This window comes from Cynocephalus volans, chromosome 4, assembly GCF_027409185.1.
Source record: "Cynocephalus volans isolate mCynVol1 chromosome 4, mCynVol1.pri, whole genome shotgun sequence".
Lineage (NCBI taxonomy): Eukaryota > Metazoa > Chordata > Mammalia > Dermoptera > Cynocephalidae > Cynocephalus > Cynocephalus volans.
The window spans coordinates 101,385,313-101,409,317 of NC_084463.1; the positions used below are offsets into that span (position 1 = coordinate 101,385,313).

Consider the following 24,005-nt stretch of genomic DNA (forward strand, 5'->3'; position numbering starts at 1 on the left):
ATTCAATGCCACTCCTGGCTTCAGAATGATGGCAAATTAGGGAGAGGAAGCCCTCCCATAAAACAAAGCCCCAGGGTCTGACTTCATCTTTGAAGAGCCTACTAAATTCTAGGCTCATTCAATTACCTTATTCTGTATATGGGTACCAAGCCCCAGAGAAGTCCCAACAGATCACTGATTGAGGCTGGATTCCCAAGCACTCCAACATCAGCACCTTTATACCCCCAGTATTCACTTCCTGAAGAGGGAGATGAAGGGAGGATAATCACTGGGCCTGATCAGTCACACCCAGGACTAGGATTCAGCAAATCTTTGTTAAGCACCTGCTACATGCCGGACACTGCATTTGGGCTAGCACTGTATTACCCCTCCCCCACTAGCTCAGTGTCATTCATGGAATGGTTAGTCTGGAACTCAGCCTTGGTGAAGGCCTAGGCTGATTCTGTCTTGATCACCCCTATATCTCCAGTGCCTGGCATAAGGCTTGGCACAAAGCAGGACCTTAGCAAATATTTTTTGAATGAATGATGAATCAGTGAGAGCTTATTGAGTACTGACTATGTGCCAGGCTCTGCAGAAGGAGAAATTCTATTTAATACAAATCTATGAAGCTTGTATTATACCCCCATTTTACAAGTGAGGAAACAAAGGCTAAGAGGTGAACTGACTAGCCCAAGGCTTCACGATGAACTGGTGGTGGAGTTGAGACTGGAGCCCAGACTAGCTACCTCTGGCCTGGGCTCTAGCTACTGCCCCACAGCTGTCAGGGCCCTGGGCTGCCTCCACCCACTTGTTCCCTTGCCCCAGGCTTTGCCTGATCTAATTGAGGACTCTGGTGAAGGGCTGGCTTTTGAATGGCCTCAAGGAAACCAGAAATTGCAAGGCTGGTCTCCTAGTTCATACATAGCTCTAGATTAATCTGACTCAAACATAGCTCTGATTTGATCACTTTCCTGTGCAAGAATCTAGGCTAACTCAATGTAAACACCCTGGGTTCAAGTTCTACCTTACTAATTTCTGCCTATGTGATCATGGGGCAAGTTACTTGGGTCTCTCCAGGCCTCATTCACCTTCCTTTTTTGCCTGACTGCACTTCTAAGAACAGCTGTCTGGGCCCTCAACTTCTTTAAAAACTGTGGGGCAATCCACCTCACCCTCCACAGTCTTGTGGCTCAGAGCAACTCCCTGAATATGGGGAGGAGGTATTTTCATTCTTCTAAGGACTCCAAGGGAAACTGATACCCTTCTCCTGTAGATAGTCTAGACAGAGCAGGAAGGTGTTCCTTGACTAGGTGAGCATACTCATTGGCAGATGAGGAAGCCCAAGCTCACCCAGCCAGTCAGTGGCAGCCAGAGTGGACTAGCACCCAGAGTTCCTGACTCCCAGGCAAGGACTTCCTCCACAGTCCCTGCTGCCTCCTCTATTTGTCCTCATGGTTATCGTCTTGCACCTTTCTTTAGAACCCATGGAACCTTTCCTGACCCAGAGATTTGATTCCTGCCGCGTGACCTTCAGAAAGTCTCCACTCCTCTAAGGGCACCAGCTTCCTCATCTGTAAAATGGAGGCCCTGACCCTAACAACTTCTCGCCTTCCTCCAGCACAGAGTCCATGATCTTTGACTTGAATGCTCTGTCGTAGAGAGCCGTTTTTTCCCTTGCAGGGCAAATGCCCCCTTGCCCCACAGTCGTTAACGGCCTGGCACCTGTGGTCCGTTGCTAAAGGACGTGTCCTTGCTCGTCCCCTTCGTGCGCATCGAGCTGGCAGGGAGAGAAGAGTGTTGGGGGACCAAGAATAAGCAAAAACGCAACTCTCCACTGCCACAGGCACGCTGCTCGCCTCCCCATTGCAAAAATTTTACTACCAGCTTCGTCCCCCACCCCTCCGATACACACACACGATGCAACTGCAAAACGCGGCAGGAGGCGGGGGCGGCCTGTGCGCGTGCGTTGGCGCAGAGCCTTCTCCCGCCCACGCGCGCGCCCCCGGCTGGAGGCGCGCGCCACGGCGGGCTGGCGGGAAAGCGCGCGAGAAGCCCCCGGCTGGCTCCCGGTGTGGGGGAAGGGAGGACAGTAGGCGTTTGGAACGTGCCACTCTCGGAGAGGAAGGGGGCATTTTCGCGCTCCACTAGCGTTTCTACCCTTCTCTTCTGCAGATCAGTACGTTAGTTCCCCCCGTCCCTCGCGGCGATACGGAGCCCCGCGCTGCGGCCTCGCTCTCTCCTTGCAGCCTGGCCCGGCCCCTCGAATCCGGCTCTGGAGCGAGTGGTTCCCTTTGCCGCCGGAGCGGGGCGCTGCGCCGCGCGGTGGGGCCGGAAATTCCCGCAGCCTGAGTGGGTGAAGCCCTAGCGGGGAGTGCGGCGCCGCCTTCCTCCTTCCCGGGCCGGGTGGGGGCGTTGGGCCCAGCGAGGGCTGGGCTGCCTGAGTGGGTGGGGTGGGGGGGCCGCCCCGTCCGCCCGGAGAAGCAGAGCCGGCGGCAGGCGGGGAGCGCGCACAACGCGGCTGCCCCTCAACAGCCGCTGGGCGAACCGGGAGACCCCTGTGCCCAGCTGCCGGGCCCCCGCCCCTTCGCGGTCTCCGCCTCCTTCCTCACACACCCCCCGGGCCGCCCGGGCCCCAGGCCTTCCCAGCGCTCCTCCTCTTCTCCTCACGCTCGCTCTGTGACCGGGGTCCTCCTGCCGCTCGCCGGCCTTGCTCCCTCTGGGGCGAATCCCTCTCAGGCTTTCAATTCACACACACACACGCGCGTGCTCGTTGGGCCGCCCCCTCCTCTCCCGTCCTCCTCCTCGTCCTTGCTAACGCTGCCGTCGGGGGAAGATTGATGTCCCTTCAGCATCATGCAGCCACCGCCGAGGAAGGTAAGGGCGCAGCTGGGGGGCTTTGGGGTTTTGGGGGGTTGCGCACAAGGAATGAGGTTGGGGCGACCGCTACGCCCCCTCCCCCTTCCCGCAAGGGGCCGTGACCGTCTTCGCCTTGGGCTTGTCACCGAGTTGCCGCTGGCTCCATGCGGGGGGCGCGAGTGTGAGGTGCCTTTCCGATGGAGGGGCGGCCGGGCTAGTCCCCTCCACTGCGCTGGACACCACCCAGACATTTCACAAGAGTTTCGGTGTGCATTTGTGTGTATGCGCGCGCATGGCAGTACTGCCCGCTGCAAAGTGCATTCTCGGGGCTGCAGCAAGGGGAGGCGGGGGAGCCCCTGCAGCTTTGCAGAGCCTTGTGCGTGTGTGATTGTTTAGTCTGCACCAGGTTTGAGTCCTCCAGCCGCTTGTTGCCTCCCCTCTCGTTTGCAAATTTGTGGGGGATTTATTTCAAGCCTAGCCTTAGAGGTTTGGCCTGCTTTTCCCACGGGGCGGCCGAAAAGAAGTTGGGATAGTCACCGCCCCCCTATCCCCAGGGGAAAACAAATTAAGGATGGACGGGTATTGCCTTTCTCTCCCACCCTCCGCCCGCACCCTGGCCAGGGGGCTAGGAGGTAGTGGTGCTGTACTCGGGAAAGCGAGAACCGGGCGGTGCGTGGCTTGTGCATTGCGATCTGGGCTTGGATGGCCAGGGTGGGAGTGACGGGTGCTCCGGGCTTGTCAGCAATTTCCCTGCTGCTCCCTTCCCCAGCTTTCCTAGGGGCCGAGTCTGTGTCCTTGTCTTTTTAGTCCTGCAGATGGATACTGAGTGTCTACTCGGGGCACTGGGTAGAGGAGGCCGTTCTATCCTCCCCTCGTGGGCAAACATGCCCAATGCCCAATTTACTCGTGTCTGCTTCCTCTTCTTTCTCTCTTTCTTAATCCGGATTTCTCCAGTTAAGTGAGTCTTTTTCTTTCGCACACGTATCCCACCGCTCGGGGTAGTCCCGCTCTGGTAGCCAGGATCCCAGACCCACCTTAATCTCAACCCTGGGGTCCCGGCCTGGCCGGCTATGCTCTGACCAGCTGGTATTTGCGGCTCAGCTCTGTTTGAAGTGGAGCCGCCACGGGGACCGACTTGCTGGAGTAGTTTAAAAGCACTGCATATGCTGGAAGGTCACTTCTGCTTTCTCCTTTGTGAAAAAGAGATTGTGATTTGATCCACTGTCAGTGAGTCGAGGGCATCATCCTGAGACAGTGTGCTTTTTCGCAGCCATTATGGAATAATTTATGTAGTCTATTCATGCATATTAATTCATGATTGTGTAAATTTCGGTCATTAGTTATTAGATATTCTTATACTCCTTCTGTCTTCACTGTGCTAACCTCTTATGGTGGTTAATATCTTTGAATCCTTTTTGGAAGAAATGAAGGCAGGCTCTTTTAAAACTCTAAGACCTAGTACTGGGCTTGTGCATGAAAAGGAATGACTGTCAGTTTATTTTGCACCTCTTTAATCTGTAATTTTTGTACTCGGATTTTTCATTTAGCCTCTGTTTTAGATTATTTGGTTAGTTTTTTCTTTAAGTAAGTATCTTCAGTAAATAAAACTAGATGGCTGATAATGGTTTATGGTCTTCAGGGGAGTAGCGAGGAAGAAGTATATTCTGATAAATATTAAGTATTTTCCTTAAGTAATTTTTTAAAAGTTATAGTAAGGCCTTCATAAATATATGGTATATTTTAGGTGAAAGTTACACAAGAACTGAAAAACATTCAAGTTGAGCAGATGTCAAAACTTCAAGCCAAACATCAAGCAGAATGTGATTTGCTTGAAGATATGAGGTAAGGTTATAGTAAATAGTTTGAGAACTTCTGTATCTCTGTTTCAAAGAACTTTTGAGTTACCAAGCCCCAGGAACTGATGATGGAATTTCCTTTTGGATTTCCTGCTTTAAGGCTGTTAGAACTTTGACTCAGCTGGAAATTATAACTGGAACTAACACAATACAAACTTTTTTTCTTTCAGTGGGGGAACTATAATGTACACCAGGGCCTTAAAAATCTGTCAGTCAGATTATAATTATTGAAGTAAAAATTCTTATTTAAATAATCTTTTCACTGAATTGTAACAATTTTTTACTGACTTTAAGAATTTGATACAGTTAGATTTTTAAACTGACACCTGTGGTTAATGGTTAATATCTGGGGTTGAGTCATTCAGCTTCAGATGATTATATACTAGCATGGTTTGTTAGAATATGACAGATATAACTTTGTCTTTGAATGTTAAATTTAGTGAGAAGTGTGTTTAGTGTGTTTATCATATTTTATTTTATTATTAAAGTTACCTGTATTCATAATCAAGATAACTTTGAATTAATAGATAAGACATCTTGCTAACATTGTGAAAATCAATACCTTTCTTTATGGAGGGAAGCATGACATTTTATTGCAAGAAATACCACTTATTTAACAATCCTGTAATATAAACTGGCAGGTCAACAAATATATTTATGTAAAGGATGGAAGATGATTTGCATGTTGAAACAGAGTGGCTGCAATTCTTATTTCCCTTTAGTAATACATTTATCAAATTGGAATTGGGTCTGTAAGCCTCGTCAGTTGCCTGTTTTTTCCTTTGGTGTACAAACTTCATATTGGTTTCATGAAAATATTAACTGTATGTTATGATAAAATTATATGTGTTTGGATAGCTGAATTGTTTATAGCCTAAAGATTTTAGTTTAAAGAGTTCCTTTTTCCTCCCCTATATTTAACTTAGGAGCATTTCAGCTGTATACCTGTCTTTTTAGGGTTTCTGACTATGTCATATAAGTCTATGTTCATCCAATTTGAATATACCAAGATTGTTGTTTCCTGACTGAAAAGCGCTCTATTTTAGTTGTTTTTTTGTTTTGTTTTTTTACTTCATGTGGCCATATGGAAGTTTTTAGATTTAAAAATTTCTTTGCAAGTTATCTGAAACTCTTCATATGGTTAAAAATTCAAGATTTTTAACATCTGTTAAGTGAACTAAGGTATTTTAGTAGAAATCTCTAAATGAAGGAAGTAACCAAATTTCAGAAGCAGTTCAGGAAGGCAAAATTAGTGTGTAAGTGAAGATCCCATGTTGAGTGTGGGTCGTCAGTGGCATTAAGTGCTGTTGATTGCATCTTTTAAAGACTTCTTGATTGCATTCTTTTCTCTTTTTTCCCTTTTGCCTGTACCTTGGTGCAGGAGCTTATGATCAAGAGTATGGACATTGGAGTGTTCAGGCTACTAGCAGTGCTGGCTTTTGGAAAACAACATATTTTTTCTAAACTTCAGTTTTTCTCATTGTAAAATGGGGTAATACTGGCCTCTATTCATAAGAATTGTGCATATCAAATGACAGTGCATATGGATGAGGCACACATCTAAGCTAAGTTGATGTAGGTTGTTGCTCTTGCTGCTCCTGTTTGGTTGTATGTATTATTGCTGATCTGTCACATTTCACTTGCTTCATTACAGTAATATCCTAATTATTGCAGTAATGTCCTCATATCTTCTGTCCCCCAATCTCTCCTTTTAAATGACTTCCACATCGCCTCCATTTAGCCTTCTAAAAAGTTTATTATATATCAGCCGTCTATAGCCTTCTGGATAAAGGCCAAACACCTTGTCATAGTATGTATCGCTCTCTGCAGTCTAGCTACAAGCTTCCTTTCTTGGCTTAATTATTACCATTTCATGCCTATGCGTCCTTCCTCTTTATTCCCCCTGCTCTGTCCAATCAGGATGTCTGATTATCTAATTGTGAACTCTACATTCATGCCTTTGTATGTACTATTCCCTTTGCCTGTTGATACCCTTCCTCCCACTTCTTCACCTGACAGATTTTGGTTACCAGTAACTGCAAGTTTGTTGTTTTCTGTGATCACAAAGGGTATTGATTTTACATATGCTTCTGGCTTCCCCTCTCATGTGAATTCTTTGAGGCTAAGGGCTGTTATTCATTTTTATATCTTTGTACCCTTTGTTTAGGCTGGCAGAATTGTCAAAGCAATGTAACTGGTTATATTTAAATGTACCTTATTTATTCTTAGGTGAGATATTTTCTAAGCTCTGTGGGGGTGTGGGCACTTTAAATATACTATGCTATTTGATGTGGAGTATATCTCTCTCTATATAACATGCAAATACAGAGATTGTTGGTGCTTCAAGGGTTAACAAATTCTTTAGTATTTTAAAGGAGTCAGTGTGTTCTATTTGTGTTAAATTAATGGAATGAATCCCTTTACTCCATATAGTTATGAGTAGAATAGTGTATTACCTGCTAAAACTTGAGTTTAGATTCGCGATTTACTTTTTTTTCAATGATAATATTGAATTGAAAGTTGAAACTTGCATACTCTTGGTATTCATGATAACTTTAGTTGCTTGAGGAGGGAGGTGGTCAGGCTTTTTTGGTTTGTTCTAGCAAGTGGAATGACCTTTTAAAAATTAATTAGAAATTTCTGAACTTGTTTTTATATGCATTATGTTGTAAAGGATATTGTCTGCATTTCCTTCTTGAGGCTTCCACTTCTGTTTTCTCTGAAACCCCACATACAGTGCTCCTTGTTGCTAGTCTCCCCCCACCAGTTTTATGCTCAATTTGAGTTAGTGTGAATTCACTCAGAAAAGTGCAAATAGCATTGGGGTGGGAGGGGAGAGAGAGATGGGAAGAAAAGGGAAGAATTGGTCAAGGGCCATGAAAATCAACTACATTGTATATTGATAAATTTTTTAAAAAAAGAGAAGTGCAGATAGCTTTTTATTTTTATTTTTTATTTTTAATTGACAGTGTACATATTTATGGGTATAGTGTGATGTTTATGTATACATTGTGTAAAAATCAAATCCGGGTATTAGCATATCCATCACCTCATATATTTATCTTTTCTTTGAGGTAAGTACATTCAAAATCCTCTTTTCTAGCTATTTGAAATATACAGTACAATGTTGTTAACCATAGTCACCCACTTTTTATTCTTAATGTAAAGAAATTAGTAGACAAAGAGAAGTTTTTGACTTTAAAAAAAGTTAAAAAGAAAAACAAAAACAGAACTCCACAAAGCATTAAGCTGTAAATAGAAGAATGTTATGCTGGATTATGGCTAGTTCCCACCCTCTACCCGCCCCCCCCCCCATCATCTTCTGGAATTTTGAGGGGAGGAGACCAATTATGATATAATTTTTTTTCCTTTGCTTTCCTCCCCTTCAATTCTTTTGTTCCAGGGATGCATTTGGAAGCTGGTGCATTGGGAGTGAAGTATGAGAAGGAAAGATAACTCATTTGTTGTTAATCAGGGACATTCCATGCTTTGGGGAGATTTTATACTGATGTGTTTCCTGTTGACTTTTGCTGTCATCGCTAGACAAGCTTATTTTTCTTTCTTTTTAGTTTATGATTATTTTTTTCTCTCTTTGCTTTTTAAGGCCACTTACAAGTAAGTGTCTAGAAACTGGAGCCTATGTACTTTTCTCCTTAATATTGTTTATCCTTATGATATGCTAAGGAGAGTCAGTTAAGAAAGGTTTTTTTCAGGGACCCAGAATATAAAGAACTATCTTCTCAGCAGATATTTTTAGGATATGGAAAAATCATCGAATTTTAGAGTCAGGTGAATGCTATCATGTTTGTTCATTTTATAGATAAAAGTGGAAACTGAGACACAGCGAGATGAAGTGAATCACATTGATGAGGACTCTAAGCTATTTCTCCTACTTTTCAGACTAGCTTTCTCCCCTATGTCTGTGTATCTCAAGCTTTTAACCACAGAACTCATCATGGGTCCTATTTTTGAAATATTTTGCCTATCAAAAAGTACATTATTAACTAATAATTTGTTTTCTTTTTAAAAATTTTTAATACATTGAATTGTCAATCAGCTTTGAATCAGTATTTTAAAACCACTAACATGAGTCTAGCCAAAGGCAAAGACACTTAAAACTTTACCTCAGAAAAGGCTGAATATATGATTTCTTGCAGATGTTCTGAAAAATTAGAACTATCTCAAGAAGCACCAGTCCTACTTTGGCAGACACCTGGAGGTCTAGAGACCTCAAGTGAGGAATTACTGTACTGTATGTTACTTTCCCTGAACTGTAGGTTCGTGGGAATCACTGGGGATTAGATTCTGAAGTCTGTTTATGGGTGCTCTGAGATTTTGTTTTTTATTGTTTTATAGACTCATGTCTAGAAAGAGATCTTAGAGGTAATCTGATCTAGAGTTTTTTAAAAACAGCTTTATTGATACATAACTTACATATCATGTAAATTACATGATATAACTGCATATCACTTATGATTACATATCATATGAGAGTACTACAAAAAGTTTGTGGAAAAATAGTATTAAAAGAATATGAATCTTTCCATGAAACTTTTTGAAGTACCCTCACATATGATTACATATCATACAATGAAACTGATTTAAAGTGTACCATTCAATGTTTTTTAGTATATTTATAGGGTTGTACAACTATCACCACAATTTAACTTTAAAACATTTTTGTCCCCCCAAAAGAAACTCTGTACCCATTAGCAGTCCTTCCCCATCACCTTCTCCAGCCTTAAGCAACCAGTAATCTACTTTCTGTCTCTAGAAATGGAGTCTATATAAATGGAATCATATGATATATGGTTTTCTGTGACTGGTTTCTTTTAGCATAATGTTTTCACAGTTCATCATGTTATGGTATCGGTTCTTCGTTCCTTTTTTTTGCCAAGTAGTATCCCTTTGTATGGATATACCACATTTTATTATTCCATTCATCAATTGATGGGCATTTGGGTTGTTTCCACTTTTTGGCTATTATGGATAATGCTGCTTTGAACATTCATGTACAAGTTTTCGTGTGGGCATGTGTATTTATTTCTCTTGGGTATATACCTAGAAGTGGATTTGCTGGGTAGAAGGGTAACTCTGTGATTAACATTTCGAAGAACTTTCACACTATTTTCCAAAGCAGCTGTACCATTTTATATTCCCACCAGCAGTAATGTATGATGATTCCAGTTTCTTCATATCCTTGCCAGTGCTTGTTATTTTCTGTCTCTTTGATTATAGGCATTCAAGTAGGTGTGAAATGATATCATAAGTGGCTTTGATTTGCATTTCCCTAACAGCTTATATGTTGAGCATTTTTCTCATGTACTTGTTAGCCATTTGTATATCTTCTTTGGAGAATTGTTTATTCAAATCCTTTGCCCATTTTAAAATTTGGTTATTTGTCTTTTTCTTATTAAGTTCTTAGAGTTCTTTATATATCTTATAAGCTATATGCTTTGCAAATATATGCAGTATTTGCAGTATTTTCCCCATTCTGTGTATAATCACCTAAATTTAAAGAACAACTGAAATAGTGGGAAGAAAAAGGACTTTGAAGGTAGACCAGAGATTGAAACCTAGATCTGACACTTATTTGCTGGATAATCTTGGATAAGTTGCTTAGCTTTCTGAGCCTCATATTACATATATGTAAAATAAGGTTAATGCTTATCTTTTTGCTTTTCCGAAAAAGTTAAATGAGTTATGTGAAATGCCAAACGTGTAGGTAGTCAGCATTAGTAGATACTATTATTAGAGGATTGAAGTCTGGAAAGGGTGTCGGCTTATTCAAGGTAACAAAATAAGTTATTGTGTTTCATAATTACATTTTTTTATATTCTTACATTTATGAAATCAAGATGCATCTTAGTTTTGTTGCTTTTGGCTGTGATGCAGTTGTCACTGTCTCTTCATGTGCAGAACTTGCAGTATAGCTATCAGCAGGCTTGGAAGAAAATCCCAGTGACAGTTGTTGGAATATAAATGTTGGATCACCTGGGCTTTTGATGGCATGGGGGATGATAATGTGTGGAAAAACATGGATATTGATGTCTGATTCAAAAAAGTGATTCAGAAGAATTCGACTCAATGTGACCAATTTATTTCCAAATGCACCAATTTATTTCATTTATCTTTTTAAAAATTATGCACAAGAGTAAAATAGTATATGCTAAAAATCTAACTAAATAAGTTTAAAAGAGCTCTTAATAGGTGTAAACAAAAATTCTTAGTGATAAGGTATTGTATCAATTTAATTGGCAGCATTCTTTTTTTTTTTTTCCTAAAAGATGACCAGTAGGGGGATCTTAACCCTTGACTTGGTGTTTTCAGCACCACGCTCTTCCAAGTGAGCTAACCAGCCATCCTTATAAAGGGATCTGAACCTGTGGCCTTGGTGTTATCAGCACCACACCCTCCCAAGTGAGCCACGGGCCGGCCTTGCAGCATTCTTTTTTTAATGGAACATAAATAATATGTCTTGCAATCACTGGTGTTTAAGATATGATAAAAACTGGAAGTAGCAGGTCTAGTACTGGACTTAAGCCCTTTTTCATTAATTCAGCAATCACTATTGCTTCTCAATCAGTGTTCTTTCAAATTAGACCTTAAACATGATGTAAAGTTTGAGAGGGAGAATTTTATTTTAACTGAGGGGCGGCAAGGAAAAAGATCAAGTAGGACCACATTTAAATAATGTTTCTTTAAGAGAGGGAAAAAAAAGATCACCCAATTTTAAAATTAATAAAAGATAACATGGAACTTCAACTGGCTAAATAAATTTCAAATTTAAATATATACTTCCATATTATGGTCAGTTATTATGGAGGGGGAGACTAAGAAGGAGATGCAAACTAGGTAGAGAAAGAAATATAGTTTGAGAGGGTCTATTTAATAAAACCTTTTTTTTGTCTTAGACCACTGCTTACTTGAATTAAGTGAATCAGTGTTTTAGTAATACCTCTTCCTATTGCTATTTAATGGCCTGTTAGCTCATGAGCCATTTTTCATAGATCCTTATCTGCTCTTCACCTGCTCCTAAAATGTAAAGATTTGGTTCTGAGTGAGATAGCAATTGGAAGCCACTTCAGGTGAAGTTATTTTATTATTTATGACTTGAATGGTGTATACTCTGCTGAGCCAGATGGAATTAAGCTAATGACTAACATTGAAAGTTACCCACTAATAGGGTTAAGAATAGAAGTGCTGAATAATTTTTATGTGTACTTTTCCTTGACCTGGTTTTTTTTAGCCACACCTGAGTATGTAAATGTGGGAGATGGTGAAGGTGATCTGCGTTGCGGAGTAGGTATGATACACTGGAACAAGCACTAGCTTAGAGGCATACAATATGGGTATGAATCCCAGTACTTAATCTCTTATTAACTGCATGACTTTGTTTTTGTTGTTTTTTTTTGGTGGCTGGCCAGTATGGGGATTCAAACTCTGACCTTGGTGTTGTAATACTGTGCTGTAAATGACTGAACTAACCAGCCAGCCCAAGTGTGTGACTTTGGATATAAGTCATTCAAACTTCTCTGAACCTCATGTTTTTTCATCTGTAAAATTATAATAATTATAATACCTTATCAGGTTATTTTCATAATTAAACAAAGTAATACATGTAAAAGCTCTCTTACACAGGGTGTGGGATATACTAGATGTTCAGTAAATGCATGTGGACGTAATTTTGTTAAGTGACTCAGAAATTATGATCTTTGAGTTATTCCCTGAAGAGTTAATCTGTGGGTTGAAAAATATAATCGGCTTAAGGGCCAAGCCCGTGGCGCACTCGGGAGAGTGCGGGGCTGGGAGCGCAGCGATGCTCCCGCCACCGCGGGTTCGGATCCTATATAGGAATGGCCGGTGCACTCACTGGCTGAGTGCCGGTCACGAAAAAGACAAAAAAAAAAAAAAATATATATATATATAATCGGCTTCAAAGACAACTTGCTCGAGTGATGCTAAAGAATCTCTTTCACCAAGGTCAGTAGTCCTAGGTACTTTCCATCTTTCTGAGTGTTGGTAGTGATTCACCTCTTGATTACTAGATGGCTTCTGCAACCCCAAGCGTCATATTTTCATATAACAACTTTAGGTGGAAGAACAGGAGGGAAGGACAACTTCTCCTTATACAAAATTTCCCTCCCTCGCTTCTTCATTCCTTTTTTCCCTCTTTGCCTCCCTCTTTCCTTCCTCTCTTCTTCCATTAGGGAAGACAGTTTTTTTTTTTTTTTTTTTTTTTACTAGAAATGATCCCAATATCACTTTCCCTTAAATCTCATTGGCCAAGCTTGCTTTGTATGTCTGTGCATGTCTAGCTGCAAAGGAGGCTGGGAACATCATTATCTTGGAGGTGGATCTTTGCCAACAAGAAGTAAGGTGATGGCAGCAGTAATATGGCTTTTGCCACATTACTGTTTTGTGCTATTTGCCATAGGGACCCATTTCCATTTACTCCTAATGGTTCCCATAAAAGTATTAAAAATGTGTTGGGGTTAGATTATGAGCGATATCGTTGGAATTTTAGTTGTCCCAAGCAGATTGGGAATAAGGTACTCCTTAGAAACCATTTGTATTTCCTCCTCCTAAGTCCATTTGAACTTAGTATCTTAGGTTAATAGTAGGTCTTCGTATTTGTCTTAGGGGCCCAATAGGCAGTGGCTTCTTAGAATTCTCTTCTTAGGAATATATGAGTGGTTAAAAATCTTGCTTTTGGTCTTCTGATAATGTGGAGAAATGGTGGTCTCAGGGCCCTCCAGGCAATTGTATTTTTATTGAACTCCTTTTATTTCTCAAGTGAAAGCATTAGTGAAGTGGCTAAACTGAACGCAGGGAAGTTCATATAAGAGCTAGAATCATCCCTAGTGGAATAATTTGCCCCTTAATAATTGAGGATTGGCAATTCAATCTTGAAAATATAAAGTATGAAGCTGTTTACCTGAAGAGACCTATGGTGGTAAGTTGATGTTTTTCTTTGTAAATCCTCAGTGTTACTTAAATCCCACAGATGCCATTCTGTTTTGTTGGTGTCAGTCTTCAGGAATGATCTGATGCATGAGCGGGAGTTAGTTTTTTAAGTTGGGTTTGTGCTGTTGGCTTTTCAGTGACTACTTTGGGAAATAGGCACAGAATCTTGTAACCCTGTCTTTTGTTCAGCTGCTGCAGATTTTCTGTCATGTGTTGGTCAGGACTAATTTATAGAAACTTAGCTGATATTTTTGTTTATTTCATTTTATTGTGAACTTGCAGTATTCCTTGGTCATGCTTTATTTTAACATTCCATTTGGTGTCCTTTTTGTCATTCATGTGTAAGTCTCTTGTCATCCAGATGTTTTCTGTTTTGTGAGCTTTGAATAATCCCAATTCAAAAAGAAGATGTTATTTCTGGTAGTATGAAAAGATGTTATTTCTGGTATTAGGAAAGTGTCTTTGGTCTCACAGGGAACAATTGGAGTATATATGTCCTTTGATTATATTTTAGAGGTATTTGTTTTTCCTCTCTTTGGTGACTGGAGGATGGGGGCAGGGGACAGAGACTTTTTATTGTATATACTTTTTCATGTGTTTTGAATTTTGAACTATTTGTGACTATTACCTACTCTCAAAATGAAAATTAAATGATTCAGTGATATTGGTGAACACTTTATTGCACGTATGTTAAACATAACGTATATTGTAAACATAACATTGTTAATGCTAAAATGTCATTTTGGGCTTTTAATTAGTTTTTAATGAAGTTATTTTCATTGTTAATAGACTTTAAAATTTATTTCTAATATGTACAAGTATTAAGAATACATACTTGATTTACAAACTTCCCTTCATAAAATGACTGGTTTCCAGCTGGTTGTAGCTCAGAGTTTCAGAAACAGGCTTTATGTACTATTGTGTTCCTTTCTTTCTGCATTGTGGATTTTTTTTGGCCCTAAATGAGCAAACAAATTAGGTTAGATTCCTATCCTGCCTCAAATTTTATTTTAGCTATTTTTATTCAAAGGTTTTATGTCATAGTCATCATTTAAAACATTGTTCTGTGGCAAGATGCACTTTGCATTATTAGCCAATTCTCTCCATGGGAAAGTTGTTTGGTTTGTTTTACTATAAGAGGTATTTTATATAATAGTTTTCCTTGGCTATATTGAATTAATTGAAAATTATTAGTATTCCATTTTATTTATTTTTTCTTGCATTTTAGCTATACCTCTGTTTTAAAAGTGGTTGTTCTAGGGATTATACCGTGCATCTTTAATTTATCACTACTTAGAATTAATATTGTGATATTTCATTTAAGACTCTTATGAAAGTCTAATTGTAATTACCCCATCCAGTCTTTGTGCTGCATACTTTATAAATCTCATAATTTGAGGGTACTTCAAAAAGTTCACGGAAAGATTCATTATCGTCTTTTAATTATACTTTTCCACAAACTTTTTGAAGTGCCCTTGTACAATGCTAGTTTTGCTTTAAACAGACTCTTTATCTTTTAAAGAGATTAAGAGAAGGAAAAATGTCTTTTATATTTACTAATTCTAACTCTTTTTTTTCCTTCCTGAGACCAACACAGGTTTGAGTTTCCATCTGGTATCATTTCCTTTCAGCCTGAAGAATTTCCTTCAGCATTTCTAGTGCGATTCTGCTGATGACAATTCTCTTAGCTTTTATTTATCTGAAAATGTCTTTATCTCACCCTCATTTTTGGAAGATATTTTTGTTGGATATGGAATTTTTGGTTGACAGTTAATATCTTCCTGTAATACATTTGAGAAGTAGACTTCCATTTCTAGCCATTATGAAATAACTGATAGCAGACCAGTCCTCCCGAGGTGACATCTATAAAACTGGACAAAACATATAACTCTACTCTTTTCAGGTACTAAAACAACAGGCAGCACAGGAGGTGTGTAACATGTTCTCTCCAGCTTCTGTTTTTTTTTTTTTTCCTTTTGGCAGCTGGCCTCTATGGGGATCACTCCAGCTTTCTTTTTTTGGGAGGTGGGGGGCAGCTGACCAGTAAGGGGATCCAAACCCATGACTTTGAACCCATAACCCTGAATGTCTGAGTGCCTAAGGTGCATAGCAATGTCTCTCTTTTCTAAATAGATCAGAATTCTAATGTCTCCCAACAGAGAGCAGCTTCTGGTATCTGTTCAGCTCTCAGGTCTAGTAGGACAAAACCTAAAAAGACTTTTCACAACATAAAGTAAAATCAATGTTGAAAGGATCAAAAATAATTTCATGCCTGCCAAAACAAACTCAACACTCTTTAAAGAAAGACAACACAATCAAGACTTCCTATAATGTGTAGCTGTCTTTAAATACATAATTTAAAAAAAAAAAAATAAATAAAAATAAATACATAATTAAGATCTATATAATATTAATTAATCCTCTATTTTTGGATATGTGAGTTTGGGTATTCTATATGTAATTGTATGTATGCAGTAGCACAGGAATTTTTGAAACAGGTTTATTGAGATATAATTCACATATCATTAGACTTACCCATTTAAAGTGCATAATTCAGTGGCTTTTAGTGTATTCACACAGTTGTACATCCATCACCACAATCAGTTTTAGAACATTTTTATTACCCTAAAAAGAAATCTTGTACCTCTTAGTGTCACCTCTGCCCTTTCCCCCATTTGTCCAGGCCTAGGCAGCCACTGATCCACTTTCTGTCTCTATAGATTTGCTTATTCTGGACATGTCATATAAATGGAATACAATATATGGTCCTCTTGACTGGCTTCTTTCACTTAGCATGTTTCCAAGGTTCATCAACATTGTAGCATTTATCATTACTTCATTTCTTTTTATTGCTGAATAATCTTTTAAAAAAATTTTTTTTCCCTTTTTTTAACTTTATGTAAGTAACTCTGCTAGGCAGAATGCTGTGACATATTTATGATGTACCTTTTAGGTGTTCAGTGTAAATTCAAGGATAAGGAATAAGATGTATCTTGCACTCAAAATATTTACAGAAAAATTATGTAGTAAACAATTATATATTAACTTTTATTTGCATCCTATACAAATAGCAAAAATTTTCATTTAATTAAAATGTTTGATATGTGTTCTCTGCTATGATCTCAAAAGAATGTGCGTTCCATTTTAACAAAAGATTATCTGGCTAATGAATGTCTCCCATTCTTTTCCTGGAAAAGAAAACTAGGCATTTTAAACTGGGTCTTAAACATGATATATTGTAGATGAAAACATTTAAAATCATTGTGTTCAAAGGTGAACTTGATTATAGATCTCCTGATAAGATGATTTTGGCAACTTGATTAATATTGATAAATCTGAATGGAAAGTAATTGTTTTACTTGAAAATGTAGTCTTAAAAATCCCTTTTTCCCCAGCTGTTTTTTTTGTGCACCATGATAGCAACACTTGAAAAATGAGAGAACATAGTAATCTTCCGTCATCATGCAAGTTTTACTAAGTACTACTTATAAATAGCATTGAAAGACTTCTATGATTCTTTTCAGATTAAGTCCTATTTGTGATAAATTTAAGCTTTAACTTCTTTGTGATAAAATTATCTCTTTTCAGGTAACTCAGTTTGATGACATTATTTCTGTTGATTTATAGGATATCAAAAGCTGAAAGGCAAAAGAAGTTTAAAGATGTCCCATTAGAGTAAGAGTCAGTTGGCCAGCAACACACGTAACTAGAGCAAAAGCAGCTCTGTTTAGACTGCATTTGATCAGTCTGAGAGGGGATGCTCTCCAACCTCTGTGATGTTGTGAAGTGGTGGAGGGGGATGGTTATGTGATGAAGAAGATCATATAGCTTTTTCAAATTTCTGAATATTGTCATTAGAGTATGATGGCATTTTCTTCTTGGAAATATTTTGAATTCCCAGAATTAAACATATTTTATTCAAATATAGGTGCCAACAATGCATTACAAAAGCAAGAGTCACCTGTGGACTTTACAGTACAGATAACTAGGTCCTACTCTTAAGATTCTGAGTTGGTAGATTTGTTGAGTCCTGGGCATATGAATTTTTAAAAGCCATGGCAGATGATTCTCATTTGTAATTAAGGATGACAGCTGCTGTTTTAAGAGTTGTCACAGTTGTTTAATATGTATTTCAGATCTTTTTCCTGACTTCAGGCATTCCAGGACATATTGGCTTGGTTAAGAGATACTGCAGGAGAGGTGGAATTCCAAGATGTATACAATTATCAGTTGGGTAATCAATCTTGAATGATTGAGAGTGAATTGATCACAGGTCAATGTCAGTGAAATAATCAGTGATTTATCAAATTTATTTACTGTTAATCCCTTTGGGTGATAGATTAAGAGAGTGGTGGTTTGGCTTGTTTATAAAGTATTTATCTCCTTTCTTTCATAGGTGTATAATATAATTAGATTAATTTAAAAAGATATGTCTTTTATCTATCTTACATTTTAAATTAATTATTTTTATTATTTTTTTAGTGGGACAAGGAAGGATGAAGCTGCTTATGGCTTCATAAATGTTCAGTGATTAAGATAAACTATTTATACCTAAGTATAACTGCATTATAGAGTATTAAAACATTTAGCAGTGGTACTAAATGACATTCCCTTAATCTGTGTGTATTTTGTAGATTCTTTCTAAATGCAATAGATCAGCCATGCTGTAAAGCTACTGTTTGTGCTCTTTCATAGAATATAATCCACTTTAGGATGGCAAATTCATTCTTACGAATTTCACAGAGTCCAATATAGACATTCTTACAAGTATCTAGTTTAAAAAGTACTATCTCCAGGGCATCTGAGTAATAGATGTTTGAAATCTTGCCATGCCTTCATTGGGCTACATTAATTCCCTTAATAAAATATTCCTTTCTCCTTGGCTTCATAAACACCAGTTTTCCTATTTTGCCCATTTAATTTTACAAAGAAAATGACAGTCTCTAATCCTCAGCCATGTGGTATATCCCTACTTCAGGCCAGTTCTTACAGTAGCTATTCCTGTGTTCTCAAGAGCAGACCAAATGAAAAGGTGGTTAAGTGCTGTCTGTCATCCTTGTGTAAGATAGTGCCATCTGCCATTGAGGGGATGTTTGCCTTTTTGGGGGGTTTTCTCTGGGGCCACCAGGGTGCACTAAGCTGCAACAGATTCTATATCTTGATGTTTGTTCTGATAATCTGGACCTCTGATAGGGGGCAGTTTTTGTACCTGTGAGAGTTTGGGAGTCATTTATTAACACATTGTCATTATTTTTTCTTTGATAAAACGTAAAATTTGATTCATTTTCTTACTTGGTTTGTCTTTGAGCTACATTTTTTTTGCCTTTTGAATTAACAAAAAGTTAAACTCTGATATTAAAGAAAACTTAAAGAAAAAGATGCACCATCCTAAACATAACTGTTTTTAAAATTTGGTTTTGCTTTAGATTTGTTTATATTCCTTATGTGTGTTTTCACATAGTTGTAGTCATACTGTAGACAGCATTTTGTGTTCCAGTTTTGCATAAAACATTATATCCTAAATATTTTTCATGTTAAGTAGTTTTATAATTATACTTGTGTAGCCCTCAGAGTGTGTTCCCTGGACCAGTACTATAGGTACCACCTGGGAACTTGTTCAAAATGCAGTTTTATGGGCTTATCCCGAACCATCTGAATCAGAAACTCTGGGAGTTGTAGCCCAGCAGTCTGTTTTAACAAGCTCTTTTAGTTGATTCTCATATATCTTAAAGTATGAGGACCAGTGCTATATAAAAATTAATAACAGTGCTTACAGTGGTGTTTATTATTTACTTACCCAGTATTTAATACATTTGACTGCATCCAATTAATTTGTTATAAAGCTGCAATAGTATCTTTCTGTATTTGTGTACTCACACATGCACATACACACAATATCTAAGGATAGACAATTTTTTACCCTTAACAACTGTTAATAATTTGTTAAGACTTTATTGTTTTAAGCTTTACAGGTTGTTTTTCTGTTTATAAAGTGCTGAACATCTATTATTTTATTTAAATCACCGCAACTCGTTAGGTAGGTATTATTATTTACAGCGTGTGGGTGAGGGAACTTAAGCCCAGAGAGATTCACTAATTTGTCTAAGATCACAATTTAAAATTTTTAATGTTTTTTTTTTTTTTTAACAATCATCTTTATTCCCCTATCCAAATTTAACTACTGTTCACTTTTCTTTCTTTCTTTTTTTTTGACCAGTAAGGGGATCGCAACCCTCGGCTTGGTGCCGTCCACACCACGCTCAGCCAGTGAGTGCACCGGCCATCCCTGTATGGGATCCGAACCCGTGGCCTTAGCGCTACCAGCGCTGCACTCACCCGAGTAAGCCACGGGGCCAGCCCAATTTTTTTTGTCTTTTAAAGTTATATGTTTATAATGCTTTAATCGGGGAAGTCTTTTCTGGTACCCTCCATTTTCTCTTTTCTATTTAGGTGTTCTTCCTCTTTGTAAAGTTGGAATAATGGACTATGTAGCTGAGTTGGGTGTGATAAAACAGTATTTGAAATATGAGATGGAGGAGAAAATTGCATTTACCAGAGCTCCTTTGTGCTTATAAGTATGAGAGAATAAGTAGAAGCAGATAATCCTTTTGGGGGTGTGTGTGTGTCTATGAGAGAGAGAGAACCCAAGGGATAATCTTAATTGCCTTTTAAGGAGGTTGAGTAAAACTAAGTGTAGGAATAAGTTTTATTTAGAAGGATATGAAAGTTTGGAGCCACAGCTAAATTGCTGAGAAAGAGAAGAGGGCTGAGCTTTGCAACTAGTGGCCCTTATTCACCACCCTTCCGCTTCCCAGCAGCCCTCTGCCTCTTTTCTAAATTAATGTTGAACAGCAACAAACAAATTGACTTGAGGGGTGCCAGATTTGATTTTTGAGGGTAGCCTATGTTTTTGGCTCTGTCCGTGTGCTCCCATAACATCGAGTGTTTGTCACTGTAAGAGTACTCATCACATTTCATGTTAATCATTTGTTTTATTGTGTTTCTTCCCCTGCAGACAGTGAGAGCTTTTTGAGAGCAAGACTGTATTGTCTTTTATCTTCTTATATTTCTGGGCCTGGTACACAGATACTGAGGAAATGTTTGTTACTGAATGAGACATTGTTGGCCAATAAATATTTCATAGATTTTAAAATGCAGACATCTTATTGTTTTTAAAACTCAAGTTTTATTTTCTTGGGTTTACATAAAGACCATGTACTACACTACGGTATGTAGTTTTCAGTGTAGCATAGTGATTGAATGTTCTTATTCATATCCTTGTATTATATGTATTATCATTCTAATAATGTTCTAAATTGGTCATTATAATAGGCAAAACTATTTTATTGCTTGAATCTGGGTTTCTTTGGTGGTTATTAGCAAGGTTGGATTTTTTTTCATGTTTGACTATTTTACATTAATTTATGTATTTTGTTAACTATCTGTCCTTAGCCTAATTTTCTATTTGAATGTTAGTTTTCCTTATTGTTTTTGAAGAGTTTTTAAAATTTTAAGCTGTTAGATTTATCTTAAATACTTTCCACCAGTTTGTTGTTTGTAAAATTTGCTTTATTTTTAACCTAAAAATTTATTTTTTTTATTATTATTTTTTTAAATTTTATTTTGTCGATAATACATTGTGGCTGATTATTGCTCCCCATCACCAAAACCTCCCTCCCTTCTCCCTCCCCCCACCAACAATGTCCTTTCTGTTTGCTTGTCGTATCATCTTCAAGTAATTGTGGTTGTGATATCTCCCCCCCCGTTTTTTTTTTTTTTTTTTGTGTGTGTGTGTGTGTGTGTGTGTGTGTGTGTGTGTGTGTGTGAATTTATATATTAATTTTTAGCTCCCACCAATAAGTGAGAACATGTGGTATTTCTCTTTCTGTGCCTGACTTGTTTCACTTAATATAATTCTCTCAAGGTCCGTCCATGTTGTTGCAAATGGCAGTATTTCATTCGTTTTTATAGCTGAGTAGTATTCCATTGTGTAGATGTACCACGTTTTCCGTATCCACTCATCTGATGACGGACATTTGGGCGGGTTCCAACTCTTAGCTATTGTAAAGAGTGCTGCGATGAACATTGGGGAACAGGTATACCTTTGACGTGATGATTTCTATTCCTCTGGGTATATTCCCAACAGTGGGATAGCTGGGTTGTATGGTAGATCTATCTGCAATTGTTTGAGGAACCTCCATACCATTTTCCATAGAGGCTGCACCATTTTGCAGTCCCACCAACAATGTATGAGAGTTCCTTTTTCTCCGCAACCTCGCCAGGATTTATCGTTCAGAGTCTTTTGGATTTTAGCCATCCTAACTGGGGTTAGATGGTATCTCAGTGTGGTTTTGATTTGCATTTCCCGGATGCTGAGTGATGTTGAGCATTTTTTCATATGTCTGTTGGCCATTTGTATATCTTCCTTAGAGAAATGCCTACTTAGCTCTTTTGCCCATTTTTTAATTGGGTTGCTTGTTTTCTTCTTGTAAACTTGTTTGAGTTCCTTATATATTCTGGATATTAATCCTTTGTCAGATGTATATTTTGCAAATATTTTCTCCCACTCTGTTGGTTGTCTTTTAACTCTGTTAATTGTTTCTTTTGCTGTGCAGAAGCTTTTTAGTTTGATATAATCCCATTTGTTTATTTTACCTTTGGTTGCCCGTGCTTTTGGGGTCGTATTCATGAAGTCTGTGCCCAGTCCTATTTCCTGAAGTGTTTCTCCTATGTTTTCTTTAAGAAGTTTTATTGTTTCAGGGTGTATATTTAAATCCTTAATCCATTTTGAGTTGATTTTAGTATACGGTGAGAGGTATGGATCTAGTTTCATTCTCCTGCATATGGATATCCAGTTATCCCAGCACCATTTGCTGAAGAGGCAGTCCCTTCCCCAGTGAATAGGCTTGGTGCCTTTGTCAAAGATCAGATGGCAGTAAGTGTGTGGGTTGATTTCTGGATTCTCTATTCTATTCCATTGGTCAGTGTGTCTGTTTTTATGCCAGTACCATACTGTTTTGGTTATTATACCTTTGTAGTATGGCTTAAAGTCAGGTAGTGTTATGCCTCCAGCTTTATTTTTTTTTGCTCAGCATTGCTTTGGCTATGCGTGGTCTTTTATTGTTCCATATAAATGTCTGGATAGTTTTTTCCATTTCTGAGAAAAATGTCTTTGGAATTTTGATGGGGATTGCCTTGAATTTGTATATCACTTTGGGTAGTATGGACATTTACACTATGTTGATTCTTCCAATCCAAGAGCATGGGATATCTTTCCATCTTCTTGTATCCTCTCTAATTTCTCTCAGCAGTGGTTTGTAGTTCTCATTATAGAGATTTTTCACCTCCTTGGTTAACTCAATTCCTAAGTATTTTATTTTTTTGGTGGCTGTTGTAAATGGGCAGGCTTTCTTGATTTCTCGTTCTGCATGTTCACTATTGGAGAAAAGAAATGCTACTGATTTTTGTGTGTTGATTTTGTACCCTGCTACTGTGCTGAAATCATTTATCAATTCTAACAGTTTTTTGTGGAGGTTTTAGACTGTTCGATATATAGGATCATGTCATCTGCACACAGGGACAGTTTAACTTCCTCTTTTCCATTCTGGATGCCCTTTATTTCCTTCTCTTCTCTGATTGCTCTGGCTAGTACTTCCAACACTGTGTTGAATAGGAGTGGTGAGAGTGGGCATCCTTGTCTAGTTCCTGTTCTTAAAGGAAAAGCTTTCAGCTTTTGCCCATTCAGGATGATATTGGCAGTGGGTTTGGCATATATGGCTTTAATTATGTTGAGATACTTTCCCTCTATACCTAACTTATAGAGGGTCTTTGTCATGAATGAGTGCTGAACTTTATCAAATGCTTTTTCAGCATCTATAGAGATGATCATATGGTCCTTGTGTTTGATTTTATTAATATGGTGTATCACATTTATTGATTTGCGTATGTTGAACCAACCTTGCATCCCTGGGATGAATCCCACTTGATCGTGATGAATAATTTTACGTATGTGTTGCTGTATTCTGTTTGCTAGTATTTTAGTGAGGATTTTTGCATCTATATTCATCAAGGATATCGGCCTGTAGTTTTCTTTTTTGGTTATATCTTTACCTGGTTTTGGTATCAGGATGATATTTGCTTCGTAGAATGAGTTTGGGAGATTTGTGTCCGTTTCAATCTTTTGGAATAGTTTGTAAAGAATCGGTGTCAATTCCTATTTGAATGTTTGGTAAAATTCTGCTGTGAATCCATCTGGTCCTGGGCTTTTCTTTGTTGGGAGCCTTCTGATAACAGCTTCAATCTCCTTTATTGTTATTGGTCTGTTCAAATTTTCTACGTCTTCAT

At 38.5% G+C, this 24,005-nt stretch overlaps 1 protein-coding gene across 2 annotated transcripts in view; it reads left to right on the top strand.

Moving 5' to 3' along the window:
* The first annotated feature begins 2,461 nt into the window (after positions 1-2,461).
* Positions 2,462-24,005, top strand: part of FCHSD2 (FCH and double SH3 domains 2) — a 320,644-nt gene continuing 299,100 nt past the window's right edge. For both annotated transcript variants that reach the window (XM_063093284.1, XM_063093285.1), the window contains exons 1-2: positions 2,462-2,856; positions 4,583-4,680. In XM_063093284.1, coding sequence (XP_062949354.1) covers positions 2,836-2,856; positions 4,583-4,680 — 119 coding nt within the window. In that variant the 5' untranslated portion in view covers positions 2,462-2,835. The remainder of the gene's footprint in view (positions 2,857-4,582; positions 4,681-24,005) is intronic.